The sequence below is a fragment of the Chionomys nivalis genome, chromosome 23 (genome assembly GCF_950005125.1).
Source record: "Chionomys nivalis chromosome 23, mChiNiv1.1, whole genome shotgun sequence".
Lineage (NCBI taxonomy): Eukaryota > Metazoa > Chordata > Mammalia > Rodentia > Cricetidae > Chionomys > Chionomys nivalis.
Window position 1 is genome coordinate 31,369,633 of NC_080108.1, and position 19,811 is coordinate 31,389,443.

A 19,811-nucleotide genomic window follows, 5' to 3' on the forward strand; every position below is an offset into this window, starting at 1 on the left:
TATCTTTTATCATAACTAAGGAAAACTATAATAATAACTATAAATTCTCCAACTCCATCAAAGACTCCAGAAGGATATAATATTGCCTAAGTAAACAGAAAGTACATTGTAAGCAAATTCCAAAAGTCTAGAATTGACAGAGATATCTTCCTGCCTGGACAGTCACCCAAAGTTCTTCTGTACCATTGGGGCATCCATCTTCAGCCCACAGGCCCATAGTGTCCAGAAGGTTTTTCCATGAAGCAGGAAATTTTAAAGACAGTTCTGCCTATATTAACACTTTCTCAGTCACTTTCTTCTGTGTCCTGCAGAATATCTGGCAGACTTTTTCATGAAGCAGGAACCCCGAAGGATGGTCTCACCTTTAGGCAAGTTCAGCAGCCATTTCTCTGCGGGTCCTGCATGTCAGTCCAGACAAGAGCAGTTTTCTTGTCCAAATGGCTAGCAAAATCCATAAAGAACCTTTTCGATGCCCATCTTCCTCTTGAAGTAGCTTTGTCTTGCCAGTAGCAGATGTGTCTTATTGTCATGAAAAGCCTTAACTTTTTAAACATTTTAAATGCCATATTCTGAAGGTCTCTGAAAGATTTGAAGAAAACCTATCTAACTGAAATATATCTCTGTACATCTAGAAAAATCTAACTAACATGACAATAAACTTGACTATTATAGATGACTACTAACTTATATTTCTTAATTATACATTGCATTTTAAAATGAGCTACACAATCACAATACCTTAATCAAGAGCAAGAATATATATACATATAACAAAATTGACCTTAAACTTGCATCAATAAAGCAAGATCCATACCAATGCAAAGTGTTCATCTCTATAGCATATCCCCCTTTAAATGTAAAGAAACATTTATAAACAATATTTGGGAATATGGGCATAGTTATTTGTCTCCAAATTGCTTACTGCTGTTTATTGGGTAAAGTATTTTTTTGAGGGGTGTTCAAGGCAACCTTTCAGGAGGTCTTGTTCCATGAAACCACACCAGTCTGGAAGCAATCCACGGGTTCTCATCTTCTATGAAAAAAAAAAGAACCTCTTTTCCAAAGTAACATATCCTTAGACCAAGTGGTTCCTTGCAACAGCACACTGCCAAGTCTTTGTCTTGCCTGCCATGGTGGGCAGTTGTGTAGTGTTGGTACAGACCACCCAGTCCTTTTTGTTCAAGTGGGCTTCCTGGCTCTGTGACCCTGGATGAATCATTCACTTTTGGTGTATCAGTGCCTACCTCCCAGGAAACTGTGAACACACTGGCTAAATGCCTGGTATGACCTGGACTGGAAACATAAGAAGGACCCCTTACCCATTCCTCTGCCTGCACTCTTCAAAATTCCCTTGCCTGTGGTTTGGAGGAGTCATAGCTTTGCGTGGTCTTTAATATGTAACCTTCAGTCTGCTCTGCCCTTATCTGAGAGCAAGGATAGGGTCCATGAGCAGGGACTCACATACTACTACCCCGTACATGAGTAAATGTTTTCTTGGCTCCCCTTCCCCCATCAGTGAGTAGAGAATCACCTTTCCCATTCCCTATCTTAATAAAATCAATGTTCTTATTAGGAAAATGTAATTTCCAAACTATCAAAGAAATAATGCTCGGTGCTTTCTGAAAGCACACACTGAGATCAAGAAGAGAATCTGCACTCCCCTTGGGAGCCTCTTAGTGTTGTGTGCCTCAGCAACATTTCCCGGTGTCTGGCCAGTTGCAGCTCTCTCGGTCCTGCTGTCTGGAAGTTGGTGAACATGCGCACCATCTTTGCAGACGGTGGCAGGAGCTGTCATTCTGGCACTCTGTCTGCCTCTCCAGGGCCCTGGTGCAGTCAGCAAATGGCAGCCTTGTTTCCGTGTCTAAGCGCACAAGTTTTCCGTTATCTATGGAGCTGAACACCAGACACAGAAGTCCTCCCATTAGGAGGCAGGCAGCAAAGGACAGGGATTGCTATAGAGTATCAATAAGAAGAGGCTTTTGCATGACTTCACATGCACTGAGAACATACTTTAACTTGAGTAAGCGTTCTGCTGGCCCTGGTTCCAGATACGGCCAGAATAATGGGTGATGCACACCCATTCCACAGTGCGGTCTTCTTAGACTCCCCAGACCCTTGGTGATGGTGCATTGTGGAGTTTGAGTTTTCCCAGCATCTTATATCTTCACCAGACCACCGATCAGTCAATCCAAGCATTCCTAGAAACAGGTCCTCTGAGCCCCCACACTCTATCTCTTCTCTCTCTGCCCTGCTTTGATGCTCTGTAGGTATCTCTCACAGGAAGCTGCTGGACAGTGTAGAAAAGGTTTCTCCAAAGAGGCACAGTTTTGTGTCCACATGTCTGAGGTGGGGGCAGTCCAGTGAGCAGTTTTTGCTGGATAGGGTTGGTACTCTTCTCTACCAGGTCCTGTGTAGATAGTCCTTCTACACCTCAGTGTCCTCCCAGAAATGGATGCCTATGGCCATCCCTATCTCCATCTATTCCAAATCTTGAATAACCTAGCCTACTTAAGTTCAAGGAGTTGGTTTGGGGAGCAATGTGTGTTTGTTTGCTTGTTTGTTTGTTTGTTTGTTTGTTTTTCAATAACTGTGGTGGATCAAAGTCACTGCACCACTTGGCTCTCCTGCTGATCCAGCCACACCCTTCTCTGCAGAGACAATGGAAGAGCCTGGTGGTTTGTATTTTAACTTCAAAGCTAAAACAATGACCAGAGGCCCAGGAAGCTTTCAAGAGTGATGACATACCAGTATAAGGCAGTCAAAGTTAAGATGTCTTTGAACTTGTCGTTCGGTAAATTTAAGTGCTAAAATAACCCAGGACAACTCTTTGCATTCATTACTGATCGTAAGAAGCCCCCTCTAAGTAACTGGCCTGCAAGACATTTCAAGCCTTAAGGGTACTGTTTGTCTGTTTATGTTCTGCTTCATACCTGAGAATGAGATCTTTCACCTCAATGTCAGCCTCCTGCATGCTTTATCAACCTCATGAATTGCTGGTCAGGTCCAGCTTGTCGTGAGGTGAACTCAATAGGACACAAGCCTCCCCGAGTCCCGATGTCTCATGGCTCAGGATTGCCAGAGTTAGAAAATACAATATACAGAATGTTCCGTTACACTTAAATCTCTAATATAGAATGTGTGTGTGTGTATGTGTGTGTGCGTGCATAAAATATGTGTGTGCTTAGTAAAAGTATGACTTATATACCATTTGAAATTCTTTTATCCATAGTGGGGGATGTTGTGAGAAAAGAAATGAGTTAGAGTCAATCAATTCTTCATCTATAAGTTAGCATTCAGTTATGTTCTGTTTATGTTCTGCTTCATACCTGAGAATGAAATTTTTCACCTCAATGTCAGCCTCCTGCATGCTTTGTCAACCTCATGAATTACTGGCTAGGTCCAGCTTGTCGTGAGGTGAACTTGAATAGGACATTAGTTAGCATTAGTTCAGTCTATTAAGCAGACTGATCTAAAACATACCAAGTCACTTTTGATGAAGTTTCCTTCTGCTGTGCTTCTGAAACAAGAGATTTTAGAAACAACCCCAAACTTGTGTCTTGATGAGTTACTTTATTAAAGTAACAGCTGGCTGACTTTAAGGTCTAGGCTATCTGCACACCACTTACAATCATTAAGACAAGTCGACCCTCCTTGGGGAACTCAGCCGGGCCGCTCTTACTGGTTTTTGTTCTTGTACTCTGACCTAGATGACGCCAGAGGAAGGCACCAGAAAAAGATCCGGAGTAAAACGCAGAATTACCTCAATCTCTACGCCGTGGAAGGCCTGCGCACGTTGTGCATTGCCAAGAGGGTGAGTGTGTGTGTGTGTGTAGGCTTCAGAAGGGCACACACGGGCAACCATCCCTCCCGTGCATAGCATCCAGTATAGCACTCAATAGTGTGTCTCCACAGGTTTTGAGCAAAGAAGAGTATGCTTGCTGGTTGCAGAGCCACATCGAGGCAGAGGCATCTGTGGAAGGCCGTGAGGAGCTCCTCTTCCAGTCTGCGGTTCGCCTGGAGACGAACTTGTGCCTGCTGGGTAATTAGTTCCTGCTTCCTATGGTGTGGAGTAGTGCTGTGTGTGGTGGTCCTGGACTCAATAGTGACACAGCTGCTTCTCTTACTCTGGACTGTGCTGAGCTTGTCTGTGGAGCCAGCTGGTTTGCAGCTAGCTTGTTCTCAGGTTGGAAGGAACACTTTCTACAGACTCTTTCCATGGGGCTCATATGTGCCAGTCACTCAAGGTTCACTATGTTTTTATTGCCTTTAAACCTCCCTTTCTAGCAATGATAGCTACCAGGATCAAGCCTTTTGACAATAGACAGCCAGAAAGATTTCATCCCCCTGGCCATCTGCATGAACATTCATGGAAATGCTGAGTTTTGCATCTTATAAATATTTCCGATTCATTTGGGATGAAATGAAAATGACTCGTCTTTCCTTCATTGTCCCTATTTACATCTAGTAAAATCTAATTAATTACTGGGAAGGCATTAAGGTACTTATTACTTTGGTACCTATTTTAATATTTAATTTTTCAATATTTAAACATTTCTTATTAACATGGTGAATGCATTCAGCTGAGTGTCCCATGTCTGTCTGTGTCTGTGGTGTGTGCTCACTGAGGAGCTAGGCATGTAATGTCCACTTCATTTTGTGAAATGTTAGTCAGATTCCACTGGGCTTGCATTAAGACTCCAAAGAATTCACCTTTTCTTATTTAAGAAAAGATGTATTCCCTTGTCCTTTTATTCTGGGCAGAGGAATCAGGAAATCTATACTTCTGTATATACGCATCTCTTATAATAGTTGCTGTTAATATTTAATAGCATGATGTGCTCTAGACAGAATACAACCACATATTTTGTCCATAGTGTCTGATCGGCCTGCCGTACACAGAAAGCCACAGGACTTAGAACCCAGAGACTTTGTGAATGCTATCTCTAGAAAATTAAACAAAGTCCCCGAAAACTGTTTCTGCCTATTTTAAGCCATTAATTTGATTACTGAATTGGAACCGCTATCATTACAAGACCCCTGACTTCAGACAGGAAACAGCATCCGGACAAGATGGCGCATGCCTATAATTCCAGGATGCGGGAGGGACAGGCCATAGGATTTGAGTTTGAGATCAGTCAGGTCTACACGGGGCGGTGGGGGAGAGGGGGTCAGGCAGTGTTAAAAAAAAAACAAAACAACAAAAAAGAACTAATAAACATAAAACCCCAGAAAGGCTCCTCTGGAATGTTCTGTATTGATGGCTAGAAAGATAGGAGGGAGGTGCTGAGCTGACTCTTCTGGACCAATGTGTTTGATCCCAGGCGCTCTCCCACCATGGCTGAGGTAATGAGTGCTGAGGTGGGATTTCTCCTGGACAGTGCTGACTTCCCAGATGGAGTGGTTTGCTTCCTAGAACACTCTCACGGTTGGTGTGGGACCCACCCTAAAGCACAGCCGATGGTATCTTCTCCCTTCCCAAGTCACGAAAGCACAGCTGTGAGTTGCTCCGCTGCCCCTTCCCTGCCATCTCTCTCAGTTTGGAATCCTGGCTTGGTTCTTTCTCAAGTCCAGGTTCTGTCACTTGCTAGTCGTGGAAGCTTGGAAAAGTCACTTAATCTTTGCATCCAAGTTTTCTTATCTGCTGGTGGGGGGAGGCAGCTGCATGGGTGGAAGGAAGAGATGGCAGCACTAACTGTGGCTTGGCATGGGCTCCTGCACTCGCCCACACATGCAGACGAATCTCATGGGATAGAGTTCACACCTGAGATGGCCTAACTGGTCCTTTTTCTACAAATTGCCTCTAGAAGAGCGGCATCTGCCACTTCCCAGTCTTGGTGCCATGTCTCTGCTGACATTCCCTAAGTTAGAGCAGCCCTTGTAGACCTTAGCTTCATCCTTTTGATCTTTTCCACGAATTTATGGCAACGGGTAAAATCCAATAATCATTAACCACTTTCTACCTCCCAGCACCCGGAAAGTTTATGTTGTAAGTGATGGAGCCCCAGCTTGTAAAAGAGTCACTCAGAACAACTTCACCAAAGGACAAGGAGTTGAGGAAGGTTCGCGACTCCTCACTGAGCAAGCAGCTTATATCCTTAATGTTCTAAGCCGAGTTCCTCTTTCTAAATCTTTTTTATTTATGTGATTATGTTATACATAAGGGACCCACAAATAACATTTCAGCAGTAAGAGCTAACTTCATACTGAGCTCTTAAACTGCTTTTTTTTTTTGGGCCAGAAACAAATTTCAGCTGCAGTATCCTGCTCCTTTTCCCCAGAATTCTTGCTGGTTCCTCTAAATGTCATCTGCAGGCACTCATTCTCTTCCCCTTCCATCAAAAGCCACCTGACATCTAGGTATTGTAATGTGGGTACGTGGTAGAGTTCAGAACAGAATCGGTGTTTCCATGCCTCATGGTACTCAGGACCCACCCTTCTTGGCTTCATTTATACATAGTCACCTCTCTTCTAAGTCCTCACCTCCTAACACTGCCCCATTGGGAGTCGGGGCTTCCATCTGTTCATCCAAAAGCATTGTTGGCTGTGTGGCACAGACATGCAGCCCACTAACTGTGGCCCAGCACGGGGAACTCCAAGTAGAGATGGCAAGGAATCTCTGCCAGGGCTGGAGCCCAGCAAGTCACAGGATACAGCTCCCTTCTCAAAACAGGAAGGCAAAACCATCTTATCAGAGTATACTCAGAGGAGAAAGGAAGGCAGACGAGGGCACATTTCAGCACAGAATACAGGTTGACTGTCCTTCACCCCAAATTCCTAGGGTAGTAAGTGTTTTGGTTTTGAGTGTTTGCTTTGTTATGCATGCACAGTGACAAACCTAGGGACCACGACCTTGCATTTTTAGACTGCACACCTTATGCATAAGCTGGAGGCATTTTTGGACCCTTGAGACCCTTGTGCTTGACTGTGATCCATCACAAGAGAGCATGGTAGATAAAAAAGTTTGGGATTCTGGGGAATTTCGGATTTCACCTTTCTCTGGCCAGAGATGTTCAACCTGCCACGTTTTTAATAAAGTCAGTAAGAAGAACTTGCCTCTTAAATTTTTCATGTTGGTGGATAAGGCATTTGTGATGATGTTGCCTAAAAAAAAAAAAATGAGACTTTCTCCACCATTGGTTTGGCTAACAAATGGTTGACATGGTTAAGCACAAATGTTGAATCTCGTGGGTGAAAATTTTCTGGAGGATAGGAGATAGGAAACCGTCAGTAACTACTAAGACCTTTCTTTTAATGCCTTGGGCATATGGTAATTTCTGATGGAGGTGGGTCTTGTGTTAATCTGTTGCTTTCATTGGTTAATTAATAAAAACACTGCCTAGGCCCATTTGATAGGCCAACCCTTAGGTGGGTGGAGTAAACAGAACAAAATGCTGGGAGAAAGAAGCCGAGTCAGGAGTCACCATGATTTTCCCACTCCAGACGGACGCAGGTAAAGATCCTTCCTGGTAAGCCAGCTCGTGGTACTACACAAAATATTAAAAATGGGTTAGATCAATATGTAAAAGCTAGCCAATAAGAGGCTGGAACTAATGGGCTAGGCAGTGTTCAAAAGAATACAGTTTCCGTGTAATTATTTCGGGGCATAAGCTAGCCATGTAGGCGGCTGGGTGCCGGGGACGCAGCCCCGCCGCTCTTAATACAACAAATTTCCTCCCTCCATATTCTCTTTTCAGATTACATGAAAGTTAGCTGCTTGTTAGTCAGAAAGATTTCAAAGTACGGTATGCTTTTGTGAGTGCACATAATAATGTTTGGTGGCCCGCACTCGCCCTTCCTACATAGATTCTTGACTGAGTCACGGCAGCAGCTAGGATAAATGTCCAACACAGTCCTGAAACGATGGCTCATTTTAGCTTGCTTCCAGAGGGACTTTTTGCCATTTCATGTTACCTGGCGAGGGAGCCCCAAAAAGTCTTAGGTATTCGGTAGCGCCACGTCTGTCTTTGGTATGTTTGGTACACGGCATTTATACCCCCAGGAACTATGAAGAAGTTGTACATTGTGAAATGTCATACATTTAACCAGGTGCCACTGGGATAGAAGACCGCCTTCAGGACGGCGTTCCTGAAACCATTGCTAAATTACGACAGGCTGGCCTGCAGATATGGGTTCTCACGGGTGACAAACAAGAAACAGCCATTAACATTGCCTATGCCTGCAAGCTGCTGGACCACGATGAGGAAGTCATCACACTGAATGCTGATTCTCAGGTACGCAGCTTCCCGAGAGGCTGTGCCTTGTCCCAAGGTAGCAGCCGCATGTCCTCTAGGCTCCCAAGACAGAGCTCTGTAGGAAGGCCACGAGGCTTCTACCTCTAGTGGCCACAGTGAGGAGGATGCTTGCCTGCATCCCTCTGAGCATGTTGTCCTATTTCTGAGACTTGGGACGTTTTTATCAGTCTTGAGAGATGTGGACTTTTCTGGGATTTTTTTAATATTGTATATTTTGAGATTATAATAGTATATCTTTCTTTCTTCTTTTTCCGTCCTCCAAACCCTCTTGTTTGCCCCCCTCCTTGCTCTCTTTCAAATTCATGTCCTCTTTTGTCACTAATTGTTGTTACATCCATGTTTCTCCCATTCTCAGCGTTACTCAATTGTTGGTAGTCAATTTTTAGGATGAGGTCTTCTGGGCTTTCCCCCATCCGTGTTAACTTGTATTTTGAGCCTTTTGAGCTCATGTTTAGGCAGTCTTGTTGATAAAACTTTGTGATTCTGATACAAGCTTCTGATATTTCTAGGAGAAACAATCTCACAGCAAACTCCCTGTTCCTCTGGCTCTTATGATTGGTTTATCCCCCTTTTCTCTATGTTCCCCAAGCCTTAGGTTCCCAAGTTGTATTTAAAAATGTATCCATTGAGACTGGGCTTCACAGCTCTGCATTTTGATTGGCTGCTTTTATATGTAATGGTCTCTGGCTGTGGCAAAGAGAAGTTCCCTTGATGAAGGGTGAAGACTACACTTACCAGGCTAGACCCTGGAAAAGGATGTCTTCTGGGTGGGGAGGCTGGGTCTGGGATTTCTTAATACCAAAGGAATGTACATCTTGGTTTTATTAGTGTAGAGTTCATCTTCCTTTTTCATATCATGGATTTTTATTTTCATGAGGTCCTACATGTCTAGGATGTGGAGCCAAGGCAGTGATCTCCTTAGCACGAACTCCTCTGGTTTCATCAGCTGCCTCTGGGAACTTCTTTTGTCCACTCATATTTTTTTGGTTAAATCCTCAAGACTGCAAGGGGTGTCTACTCCTGGCACCTCCCTGATCTAGGATCTGGTTCCTCCCATGAGCTCCACTTGAACTCACTTCAAGCTGTCCACAAGGTTTTTGGTGATGCCCAAGACTCCCTTTGTGTTGATCCTCTCCTCTGCCTTCCCTAGGAGCTCAAGGCCATGAAGGCCTCTTTGGGTAATCACGGATCCCTTCTACGTCATACACCCAGGTCATCGGCTGCCCAGACCCTGAGAGCCACGTGTTCATCTTGCCGTCTTGATGTTGGTGGGACTTCAGTGACACTCCCTCTCTTATTTATGACATTGGTGTTTTGTGTCTGTTCTTAGATTACTTTTGAGCTAGTCTATCAATTATACCGATTATTCAAAACCAAGGTTTGGGCTGCCTTGATTCATTTTTTTTCTCTGTTGGGTTGTTTTCACTTTTATTGATGATGGTCTGGGTTGTCTTTTTCTCCTCCTCCTCCTCCTCCTCCTCCTCCTCCTCCTCCTCCTCCTCTTCTTTCTTCTCCTTCTCCGCCTTGCTTTTATTTCTGTTCCCAAACATTTTTTCTTCTCTAATATATGCAAAATGTCTGCACCTCACAATTTTGAAATTTTAGCTACATACAGCTCAAGATATTTTTATAAGCATTTCCTATGCTTGCTCTCAGGTCTGTGGAGTATATCAAAATGTTTTGTTTTATTTCCAAATATTGGGAGGTTGTCTTGTCACCTGGTTTGATTCATATTTCAACTCATCCAGCTTAGTAGCTTTTCAATAACCAAAGCAATATTGATACCACATTGGGTTGGATCAGCTGCTTTCTTCTCCAAAGTACCCTTCAGTTGATAAACAGGATGGTTCAGTTTTGTGTCTTCAGGATCAGGAGACAGGACTTCCTCCTGAATTCCCTTGACTCCCTACATCCCTTGTATCAGAAGCGGTTGTATCAGGGGAGGTCCATTGTCAACAAATCCTGTCTTTTTCCTCAGGAAACATCTTAACTATGTTTCATCCTGGAACCATGTCTTCACTGGGAAGACTGAGATGGCAATTATTTTCTCTCAGCTCCCTAAGTATAGTCCACTTCCGTCCAGACACGTGGTTTCTCATGAAACCAGTGCAGTCCAGTCCTTGAGTCCCTGCTGACTAACGACCAATGATTGCTTCTGGGTGGCTGCTGTTGGGATATTTTTTTTTTTTTGGCCATTTGTCTTAAGCAGTTTGATCATTGGTGTGTTTGTGTTTCAGACTCACTTAAATCTGAATAGTGCTGATTTTGGAAAAGAAACTCCATATACAGAATGGTTTCTATTTGCAGAAATGTTTGGAAAAGTCTTTGGAGCAGTCCCATATCATACCATCTTAGGGGCACATAGAGCATTTGTTATACCCACCAATATCAACACATGCTCCAATGAAGCTCTTTCTGTATTAGATGGTCTTACCTGGCATCTGCCATCCCATTCTAGAATTTCACATGGCATCTGTTGGTCAGAGCTCTCTTGAACGGTCCTGGCTGTGAGAGTCTTGCGGACTTTGTCCTTCACATCCTTGGTATTTTGAAGAGGGCTGATGAAATTGCTTCTAGACTGATGTGATCTTGAAATCCACCCAATGTTGCAGTTAGAACTAGAATGAAGCCAGGAATTTTGTGTGGAGGGGCATGAGGTATCATCATTTTGTGGCACTGTGGAGTCATGCCCTCCTGTGGCTGAGGACCTGGTGTTTGCCACTTCTGTCCGTCTTACAAGGAATACAGCCTTCCATCCCACTCTTTTCTATACTGAACACTTTGGAAGTAAGTCCCACTTAAGGAGTGTGGTGCTACTGTCTACCTCCTGGAGGACGAAGTTGCTACGTAAAGTATTTAGGATGGAACGAGGTTTATGTCCCACCACTGATGTCAGTATGAGACTGCAAGGTTTAGGTAAAGGCCCCAGAGAATGGTACAGACACACAGGTTGTGTCTTCAGCCTGACCATGTGGGACATCAGCTTGGAGTGTTGAGGCAGATAAGCAGGGTCAGTGACATTACTGAAATACATTGCTTGTCAATTTCAGGAAGCCTGCGCAGCCCTTCTAGACCAATACCTCATCTATGTGCAGTCCAGAATCTCCCAGAGCACCCCCGAACATACCGAGATGAACGTGAGCGTGGGGTTCTCTTTCAACCCAGCCTGCACATCCGCCAGCTCCAGCCCCAGCCCAAGCCTTGTGATTGATGGCAGAAGTCTGGCCTACGCCCTTGAAAAAAGTCTAGAGGACAAATTTCTCTTTCTGGCCAAGCAGTGTCGCTCTGTCCTCTGCTGCCGGTCAACGCCTTTGCAGAAGAGCATGGTGATAAAGCTTGTGAGAAGCAAGCTCAAGGCCATGACCCTGGCCATAGGCAAGTATCTAGGCCTGCTCCTTCAGCTTTCTTCTTCAACTAAAGCCTCTCCATGTGACCTGAATTTCTGATCCTCTTCCATCTAACACCGTGAAACAAGCGAAGCCTCAGTCACCTGTTCCCACTTACAATGTTACACCCACTGTGCTCAAGTAGAGAATTCCAGACATAAAGCATCTATCAATAAGCCAGAAGATATGGCAGCAGAAACAGGTACTATTATAAGACCAGCAACTGCTAATTTAAGAGGACAGGCTGGAGGGTAGGCCGAGGCCTGGGAGACAAAACTTTAGACACCTACCTGCCTCACACAGTCCAGCCACAATGATGGTCTTGTATTAGCACATGTTAACTTAGCCGAGGCCCTTTTCAAGGGCTTTGAGTTGTCACACGCCTCCTCGGGTCAAGGCTTTATGATGATCAGGGGACCCAGACTGCACCAACCGGAAGCCTCAGTGACTCAGCTGACCTTGCTGACTGTTCTGAGACAAGTGTTTCATTAACTAAATCCAGTTCAAGACAGCTCAGCTTTGCGTCCTTTAAAGACAGTATCTAATTTCTTTTTCTCTTTGCAGGCACTCTTGGCTGGGGAACATTCTAGATTCCTCCCCAACGACAGGGTGGTAGTCACTTAACACATCCTTCGGGAACCCTCTCTTCCCACTTCTGAATTGGCTATAGTCTCCAGTGCAGACTCAGCCACCCCCTGGTGAGGACCAGGAAGCTAGTAACTCTCACAACACCAATTAAAAATATAACCTGCTCCCGGGAAGTAGTTGGCTCAGTGATATAGTATCTTTACTAATTAGTCAGTCACCTATAATTACAGTACCATTTGCAGAAAGTCTGGGGTTTTACCCTCTATGCCCATGGGTACTTCATCTGCTAAGAAGAAGCCAGCGTAAAGTGTGAGAACTGGGTAGCCATAGTCTGCACACCCTAAGACGTATGGAGACCCACAGCATCCATGAGGGACAATGCCCAGTTGGGCAAGGACACAAGCTTAGGAGACATGAGCAGAGTGTTCACCCTGATGCCCTTGGCCCACACTGAGGGAAGATGGCATCTCCTCCAGGGAGGGAGACAACTAATCTGAGTTTTGTATGTCTACATCTGTTATTTTTACAGCGTGGCATGTCTGCTATGCCTTGGGCTGTTCTGAACCTAATTGCATACAGGGCTACGATAGTCTCCAGTTATAATGGCTGTGTTTGTGTTTTGACAGCCCAAAGATGTCAAGGTCTCTGGCTGTTTGTTTTCACACTAATCAGTCCACAGCCCGATGGTACAATAGACATGTTCTATTTATGCCTCAAAGACCCCAAAATCACATATTGGTTTATTTACGGAGGTAATCAGTGTGCATAAATGCTGAACAGAACAGAACATATTTGATTCAGTAAGAAAATTGCTAAGGTGACTGTGAATTGGAGAGGTCCTGAGGCCCAGCTGGAGGGGTTGAGTCACTACAATAGCAATGAAATGAATGTACCATCACATTAAAGGTCTTTTCTGTGTGAATCCTGATAGTAAAGACCGCACTGAATAAGATGGTGGCTCGGTGGCAGTTGGTTTCTGGGACAGCCTGATATGGCTGGCAGTTCCATGTTGTACTGTGCCTGACTCCAATGGGTCACCTTAGTTTCCTCTTCTGCCCTATTCCTGATCTTCCTCACCGAACTCAGCCCAGCGGGGACCCAAGAGGCTCAATGTGTCCGTGTGAGTCTCTGCATCTTAAAAATCAATGATTCTTGCTGCCTGTATTGTTTTTAGGTGATGGAGCGAACGATGTCAGCATGATCCAGGTGGCAGATGTGGGCGTGGGGATCTCAGGCCAGGAGGGCATGCAGGTAAAAGACCAGTTGAACTGTCATGTATTGGCTTCCTCTCCCGTCAGAGCGCACATTGTCCCAGCCTGTTTCTGGGCTCTAACGAAGCTGAAGGGTTTGCCTCCAGTATGGGCCAGTGCTCACCTTCTGCTAAGCAAGTAGTAGTAAAAGCTGAGGCAGAAGGTCATTCTGTTAACAAAGCCACGTGCCACAAACGTCTTCGCCTGTGTCAACAGAAGTATATTTGGGGAAACTATGACTTCAAGAGGCAAGGTGAGCCATTGCCTCCTCTGTCCCATGCCAGGAGGTCTTTCTGTTTGCTGTTGCTCTACGGTAGCTATGCTCTTTAGAAGCTGCCTGGTGTGGCCGGGCGGTGGTGGCGCACGCCTTTAATCCCAGCACTTGGGAGGTAGAGGCAGGTGGATCTCTGTGAGTTCGAGACCAGCCTGGTCTACAAGAGCTAGTTCCAGGACAGGCTTCAAAAACCACAGAGAAACCCTGTCTCGAAAAAAAAAAAAAAAAAAAAGAAGCTGCCTGGTGACACTGCTGTGACCTAAAATCACTCTGAAGATGGAGTGTAGCCACCCTGACTCCCGTGGAAGTTCTGTCTGGGCTTTTCATCTGTATTTATGTCAGCTCTGAATTTTCCAGAAATTGAAAACGCTAGTTAATTTAAATATACTGCTTTTGGATATAGCACTATAACTTACAACACTTGAGCAAGTTTGAGTCATATATTTTTTAAAAACTTTGGTAAAGCCTTTAGGGAAGAATTTATTAGTGGATTTTTTAAATCATAATGTTAATCACCATTTATGCACTGGTTGGATCACTCAGAGACTATTTATGGAGCACTCACTGTATGCTAGGCTGTGCAAAGAAGATTCATTTTCTGGCTTGATATTAAAACACCAGTTGGATGGTAGGGTCCCTGCTGGAAGCATAGTACAGTTGCCCCTCAGTATCCAGGGGAAACTGCTTCAGCACCAGAATCCACCAGTCTCCCACGTCAACTGGTGTATTTGCATGACTCCTACACACACCCATCGGTATGCTTTATATAACCACCAGATGATGTCTTCTTCCCAATGCAACAGAAACACTACGTAAATAGTAGTAACGCGTTGTTTAGAGAGAACAATTTCTACGTTTTTCAGTATATTTTTACTGACTATTCGACATCCACCGTTTGTTTGAGTCTGTAGATTCTGTTCCCACGGATACATGCCTAATGGAACATCCATTTCTGAACCGAATGCTTCATGGGCTTTTAGACTCTTCGGTCATTTACCCCATGATTCATTCTTTAGAAAATCAATGAGACTCCGCTATTGCCTGGACAGACTTAGAAGCAGACACCATTAGACATAGTTACTGTCCTCATCGGGGTTAGCTTAGGAGCTCACTCAAAAGCGGCAGACACTGAAAAGGAACACAGGACACCACTCAGGGGTGGGGTGCTTACCTAGCACACACAGGGCTCTGGGTTATATCCCAAGAGCTGAAAAACAACGAGATTAGTAGGCCACCGTGTAGACTTTCGGGCTGTCTTTGGAAACACCTCCAAATGCTGACAATTCTTGAGGAAGCTTACCTGTCTCTCCAGGCTACTACCTTTCCTACCCACCCAAATCCAGTACAGGCGCAGAGCCTGTTCCTATGTGGACATAGCCTCTGCTGAGGTTTTCTGCTTCCCCAGCTGTCCCGTTAGAGACGGGGTGGCGGAAGCTGTTCACTCTGTACTCTCCTCTGCCAGAGCTTGGCTCTAGGGAGTGTCCCACTATATGACAGAGCAGAGAAGTCCATGGAGGCTGAGTTTTTGAAGCACCGAAGTTCTGCCGTCCCTTCCAGCTCCTGGCCTGATGTGGCTGCCCAACAGTGGCTGGGCTGGTGACCTCCTACCTATTCTGACATATCCATGGGGACTCAGGCTAGATTTCTCACATCTGTGCTGCAGAAGAGATCAGGATAGTATTCTCTCACTCACTGGAATAGCCGACAAGCTCAGGGGCATCAGAACAGGTCTGACCACCTTGCATAATATATCTTCCATTGCATGTAGCTTGAAGTCCATACAAAAATAGCCAGACACATCCTACCTACCTAGAAATTTGCTTGCTCAGCGCCACCTGCCCTATGGTCCCAGCTGTTTCCATCACTGCTCACATGACTCTGGTCACAAGTCTTATGGATGGGACACTGAGTCCTTGCCTCAAGGCTGAGAGCAGTGATAGCAGCTAAGTCTCCGCCTCCCCTCCCCCCAGGTTCTCACCATTAAGGTCTGTAACTAAGAAGACCGGTGGTTTCTTGGTCAGGGTTCTTTGCACATGGGATTGACAAGCACCGTGCTAGTTAGCGGTTCCTTAAGGGAAATAGAGAAAACTGGCCACTCTGCGAAGTCTCCCAAGGATTTTTCCTTTCATTCAGTCAAGTTCCTTGAACTTCTCCACATGTGTGGTGTTGCGGGGCATTGTAAAAAGACAGAGAAAAGTCAAATACAGACTCCTTGTCAATTTCATAAGAGTGATAAAGACCACAGGAGGGGAAGTGAGGGGCCAAGAGTAGGCCTGCCCACACGCAGATGCCGTTTATACGCCTGGGTTCAAGTCTGGATGCCAGCAGAGGAGAGGACGATGTGTGGGAACAAAGTGCATGAGGGCCAGACATGTAAAGATGGTTTTTCATGTTCTTCCTTAAAAACCACGGCGTCACAACGGTTTAATCTGGAAGTGCAGTCTGAGATGCAACTCCCAGAATGTTTGAATGTCCCTCTGATAAACATCAGTGGGTCATCATTAGCTCGTCTCTGCTGAGCTGAGTACGGTATAGAGATAAGTGCCACTGGGGATGGGAGAGAGGTGGGGGAAAGTCTGTGCATCTCTATGTTTTGTGGCTTGATAGGAAAAAATATTGGAAGAGAAAAACTGAAGTCTTTTTAAACTCACTAATCATATATCTAATGTTTGAGGCCTTGAATGGTTCTAGAAAGTGGCATCCCTGAGCAACCATGCTTCTCGAGTGGGTTTTTTTTTTTCAATTGAAGGAGTTAACGAGACACAGGCTCACACTTAGCACCGTGTTTGAAGCTGGGCTCCCCCCCCCCCCCCCGCCCAGCTTGGCTTTGCCTTGCCTTTGTTCTTCATCAGCAGTGATGAAAATTATTTTCCTTTTCAAGGCTGTGATGGCCAGTGACTTTGCGGTGCCGAGGTTCCGATACCTGGAGAGACTCTTACTCGTCCATGGACACTGGTGCTACTCCAGACTGGCCAACATGGTGCTATATTTCTTCTACAAGAACACAGTAGGTATTAGGCATGGGTCTTTGGAATGTTTCGGTAAAAAGGCTTACAGTAGCTACTTTTGCTGTGTACCAATGACTACGGACTCACAGTCGAGAAAGAGAGATAGAGAAGGCTTCTGTGACAACCCTACCCCATTCTCACCCCCAAAAGGCTTGGAGGGTGGAATCCTGTATAAGGTCAACAGACCAGAGTCTCATGTCTACCCCATCCTTTTGGGTTTGCATGAATGTCTGTGATCATAACCTGGCCTTGTACCTTATCTGAAAAATAACTCGTGGGAAATGAAAACAGCTGCATCTTTGAGGATGACAGGTCTGATAACAACAGGCAACACAAGAAAGTTCATATATGACTTTGTAAAGTAGCACAGTGACAAGGCCTGCAGGTGGCAAGGGATCAAGTTGATATTTGCTAAAACTGTGTTACTATCTGACATCTGATAGTTCTTTAGTTCTCAACCTGTATCCTTGTGTTTCTTAGGAGCGTTCCACTGGTGTGTCCACAGTGGGACACTGATTTCTCTGCTGTAGGCAAGGAACGCTAAAGGAGAAGTCTGTTCAGTGGCCTTGCGATCAGAAAATCACTTGATCTTGTTATATAGTTCAGATATTGAATGATCTCTATCAGAGACATGCTCAGACCAGCCCTTGTACAAATCCCCAAGCGAGGCCTTGAACCTGGTTTTAAAAAGGAGGGAGGGGCTTCCATACTCTTCTGGGCTCAGGGAAGATACACTCTCTTCTAGCTGAGTTTAATTGGTAGCTCCATGTAAGTGAAGATGCCTAGGCCAGATGCGCCGTGAACATCTGTATCTCTTCAGGGGCTTTGAATACAGAGCCGGCCTTTCCTGATCTCTCCCACATGGGCCTCATGTTTAGTCTTAGTACTTTTGTACTCCATGGGTCTGCAGAACGGCCCACAGGGTCATCACAGAACACTGACTCATTTCTAAGATTTCTAGACACTCTCCTGAGGGGCCACTGGTTTGGGCTCTGCCTCTGGCAGCTTGAGGCTGAGGGAACCGACAAGGAGACAAACTAGCCTCCTGGGATAAATGACCTTCTGAGCTTGTTCCATAAATCTTACTGCAACTCCAGTGTCAAGAATATCCTGTGCTCTCCTGGAAAAGAATAAAATAAATTCAATTTTCTTCAGTCCTTATGAAACCGTCATGCTAACTCTAAGTTGATGTCAGTTCATCTCTTTCTTGTGTTCTTAATGGTTCCTTCTGGAGGCTGACACATACCTTCCCATTCCTAACCTCTCCTACCGCCTTGCTTGCCTGATTTCTATAATGTCTTCTAGCAAACAAATACAGATGTTCTTAACCAATCAGGATGTGGCTAATTGAGCGGATTTGGAAATCAACTCCGATTGAGCTCCACCTGGGACCACATCCATTGTTCTGTTTCTGCCCTTGGGGGGTCTTTCTCCTTTCTTTATGACCCAGTATTGAGTTGCCAACATGGCGAGGCCTCAGATATCCAGAACCTAGAGGGTCCCAGCTTCCCTCCCCAGGAGCGAATGCCCCCTTTGGAGTAGGCTGGACTGGAATGCAGCCTCATTTCCTTCCGTCCTTTGTAGTAGTGTCTTCAGCGTAGTTGCTCCTCAACTTAGAGTAGGCTTATATGGTCTTGTAACGGCCCATCACAGGTTGAAAATATCACAAGTGGAAAATACATGCAGTACACTTAGATTAACTACTATCTTAGCTTCGTGCACAGCCCACTGGAGCATGGCTGCCTTGTGACCAGCTAGCTGGGAGCTTTGGCCCAAAGCCGCCGTCCAGCATTCCCTAAGAGAATAAAGCCCAGGCAAAGATCCAAATCAAAATTCCAAGTTTAGCAGAACGCATATTGCTTTCACACCATCATCCTAAGCTTGAAAAAAAATCCTCATTGAGGTATCGTAAGTTGGGGATCCTGTCTGTTTGACTTCGTTGGGGTACATTTTTTTAATTCCCCAAAACAGAACTATGAATTAAGTCTGTAATTCTCTGTAATACCCAATTCAAGTCTGTCGAATTGAGAAGGTAGCTAGAGCAACGTGCTCCAAGCTTCCTAACACTGGAGAGGCTTAAGAGTCTGAAGTGGCAGCCTGAGGTGAGGCTAGCCTCCCCCCTGCCTGGAAGCTAAGCCTGTCCTTGTTAGAGAAAACAGGGAGGGGAAAGAGCCGCCCGCCTGGTTTTCCTCATAGAAGATGCAGGGCTTTGTTAAAAGCATTCATCCACGTGAGCAGTTCAAGGGTAATCACTCCTCACAGGAGAGTCATTAATTTGAAGAATAAATTGGCCTTTCCAATAAAGAACAGAGAAGAACAGTTTCTATAGTAACAGAGGTTTGGGAATAAAGCTCTTCGGCACTATGAGGGGGGCTCTCAATTATCTAAGTATTTTCTTCCTGCTCCCCGTGACTCCCTTTGCTCTCCGATGACTCAGAAAGCTGAGCCCACGGTGGTGGGTGAGCAAGAGTGAGGCGTGGGAGGAAGGCAGGGGAGAAAATCAATGAAAAGCCCGAGTCTGTCAGTGGCTGATGTGGAGGGGGAACATTGCCTATTAGGAAAGTCAAGTCATAGATTAAAACAATGCCTGGGGGATTTAGTCATAGCTTCCACCCACAAACTAGCATTTTTTTTTTCCTGATCTTTAGAAGCCATTTTCAAGGCAAGAAAACAAAGCTCAGAGAGGTAAAGTCAAAAGCTAGAGGCTTAAAGCAACTCATTCAAGAGCCATAGAGAGCTTTAGCTCCGGAACCCAGACCCTGTCCTCACTGTGTTCAGTGGGACATTCACCCACTGTACGGCATGGCCCCCAGGACCTTATGCCAAGATTCATCTGCAATTGAACAAGTTGAATGTATTCCCCGTGCTATGAGCACTTTCACATCTCCAGCCTCAGTTTTCTGTAAATGTTAAGAACACCTCGAGCTTGGGCCTCAAAGAAGGAAATGAGGACATTTAGCTAGGGAGAGTATGCCTCTGACAATAGCCACCATATTCCCGGGGTCACATGAGGTCTTTAATTCCCCACACTCTCCCTCCCTGGGTAGCTCCCA

The 19,811-nt window shown here is 45.2% G+C and overlaps 1 protein-coding gene across 2 annotated transcripts in view; it reads left to right on the plus strand.

The window, feature by feature from the left end:
- Atp10a (ATPase phospholipid transporting 10A (putative)) overlaps positions 1 to 19,811 on the plus strand; it is a 160,740-nt gene that overhangs the window by 133,808 nt on the left and 7,121 nt on the right. For both annotated transcript variants that reach the window (XM_057756452.1, XM_057756450.1), the window contains exons 11-16: positions 3,708 to 3,811; positions 3,913 to 4,039; positions 8,047 to 8,231; positions 11,303 to 11,627; positions 13,401 to 13,477; positions 16,632 to 16,757. In XM_057756452.1, the coding sequence (XP_057612435.1) occupies positions 3,708 to 3,811; positions 3,913 to 4,039; positions 8,047 to 8,231; positions 11,303 to 11,627; positions 13,401 to 13,477; positions 16,632 to 16,757 (944 nt within the window). The remainder of the gene's footprint in view (positions 1 to 3,707; positions 3,812 to 3,912; positions 4,040 to 8,046; positions 8,232 to 11,302; positions 11,628 to 13,400; positions 13,478 to 16,631; positions 16,758 to 19,811) is intronic.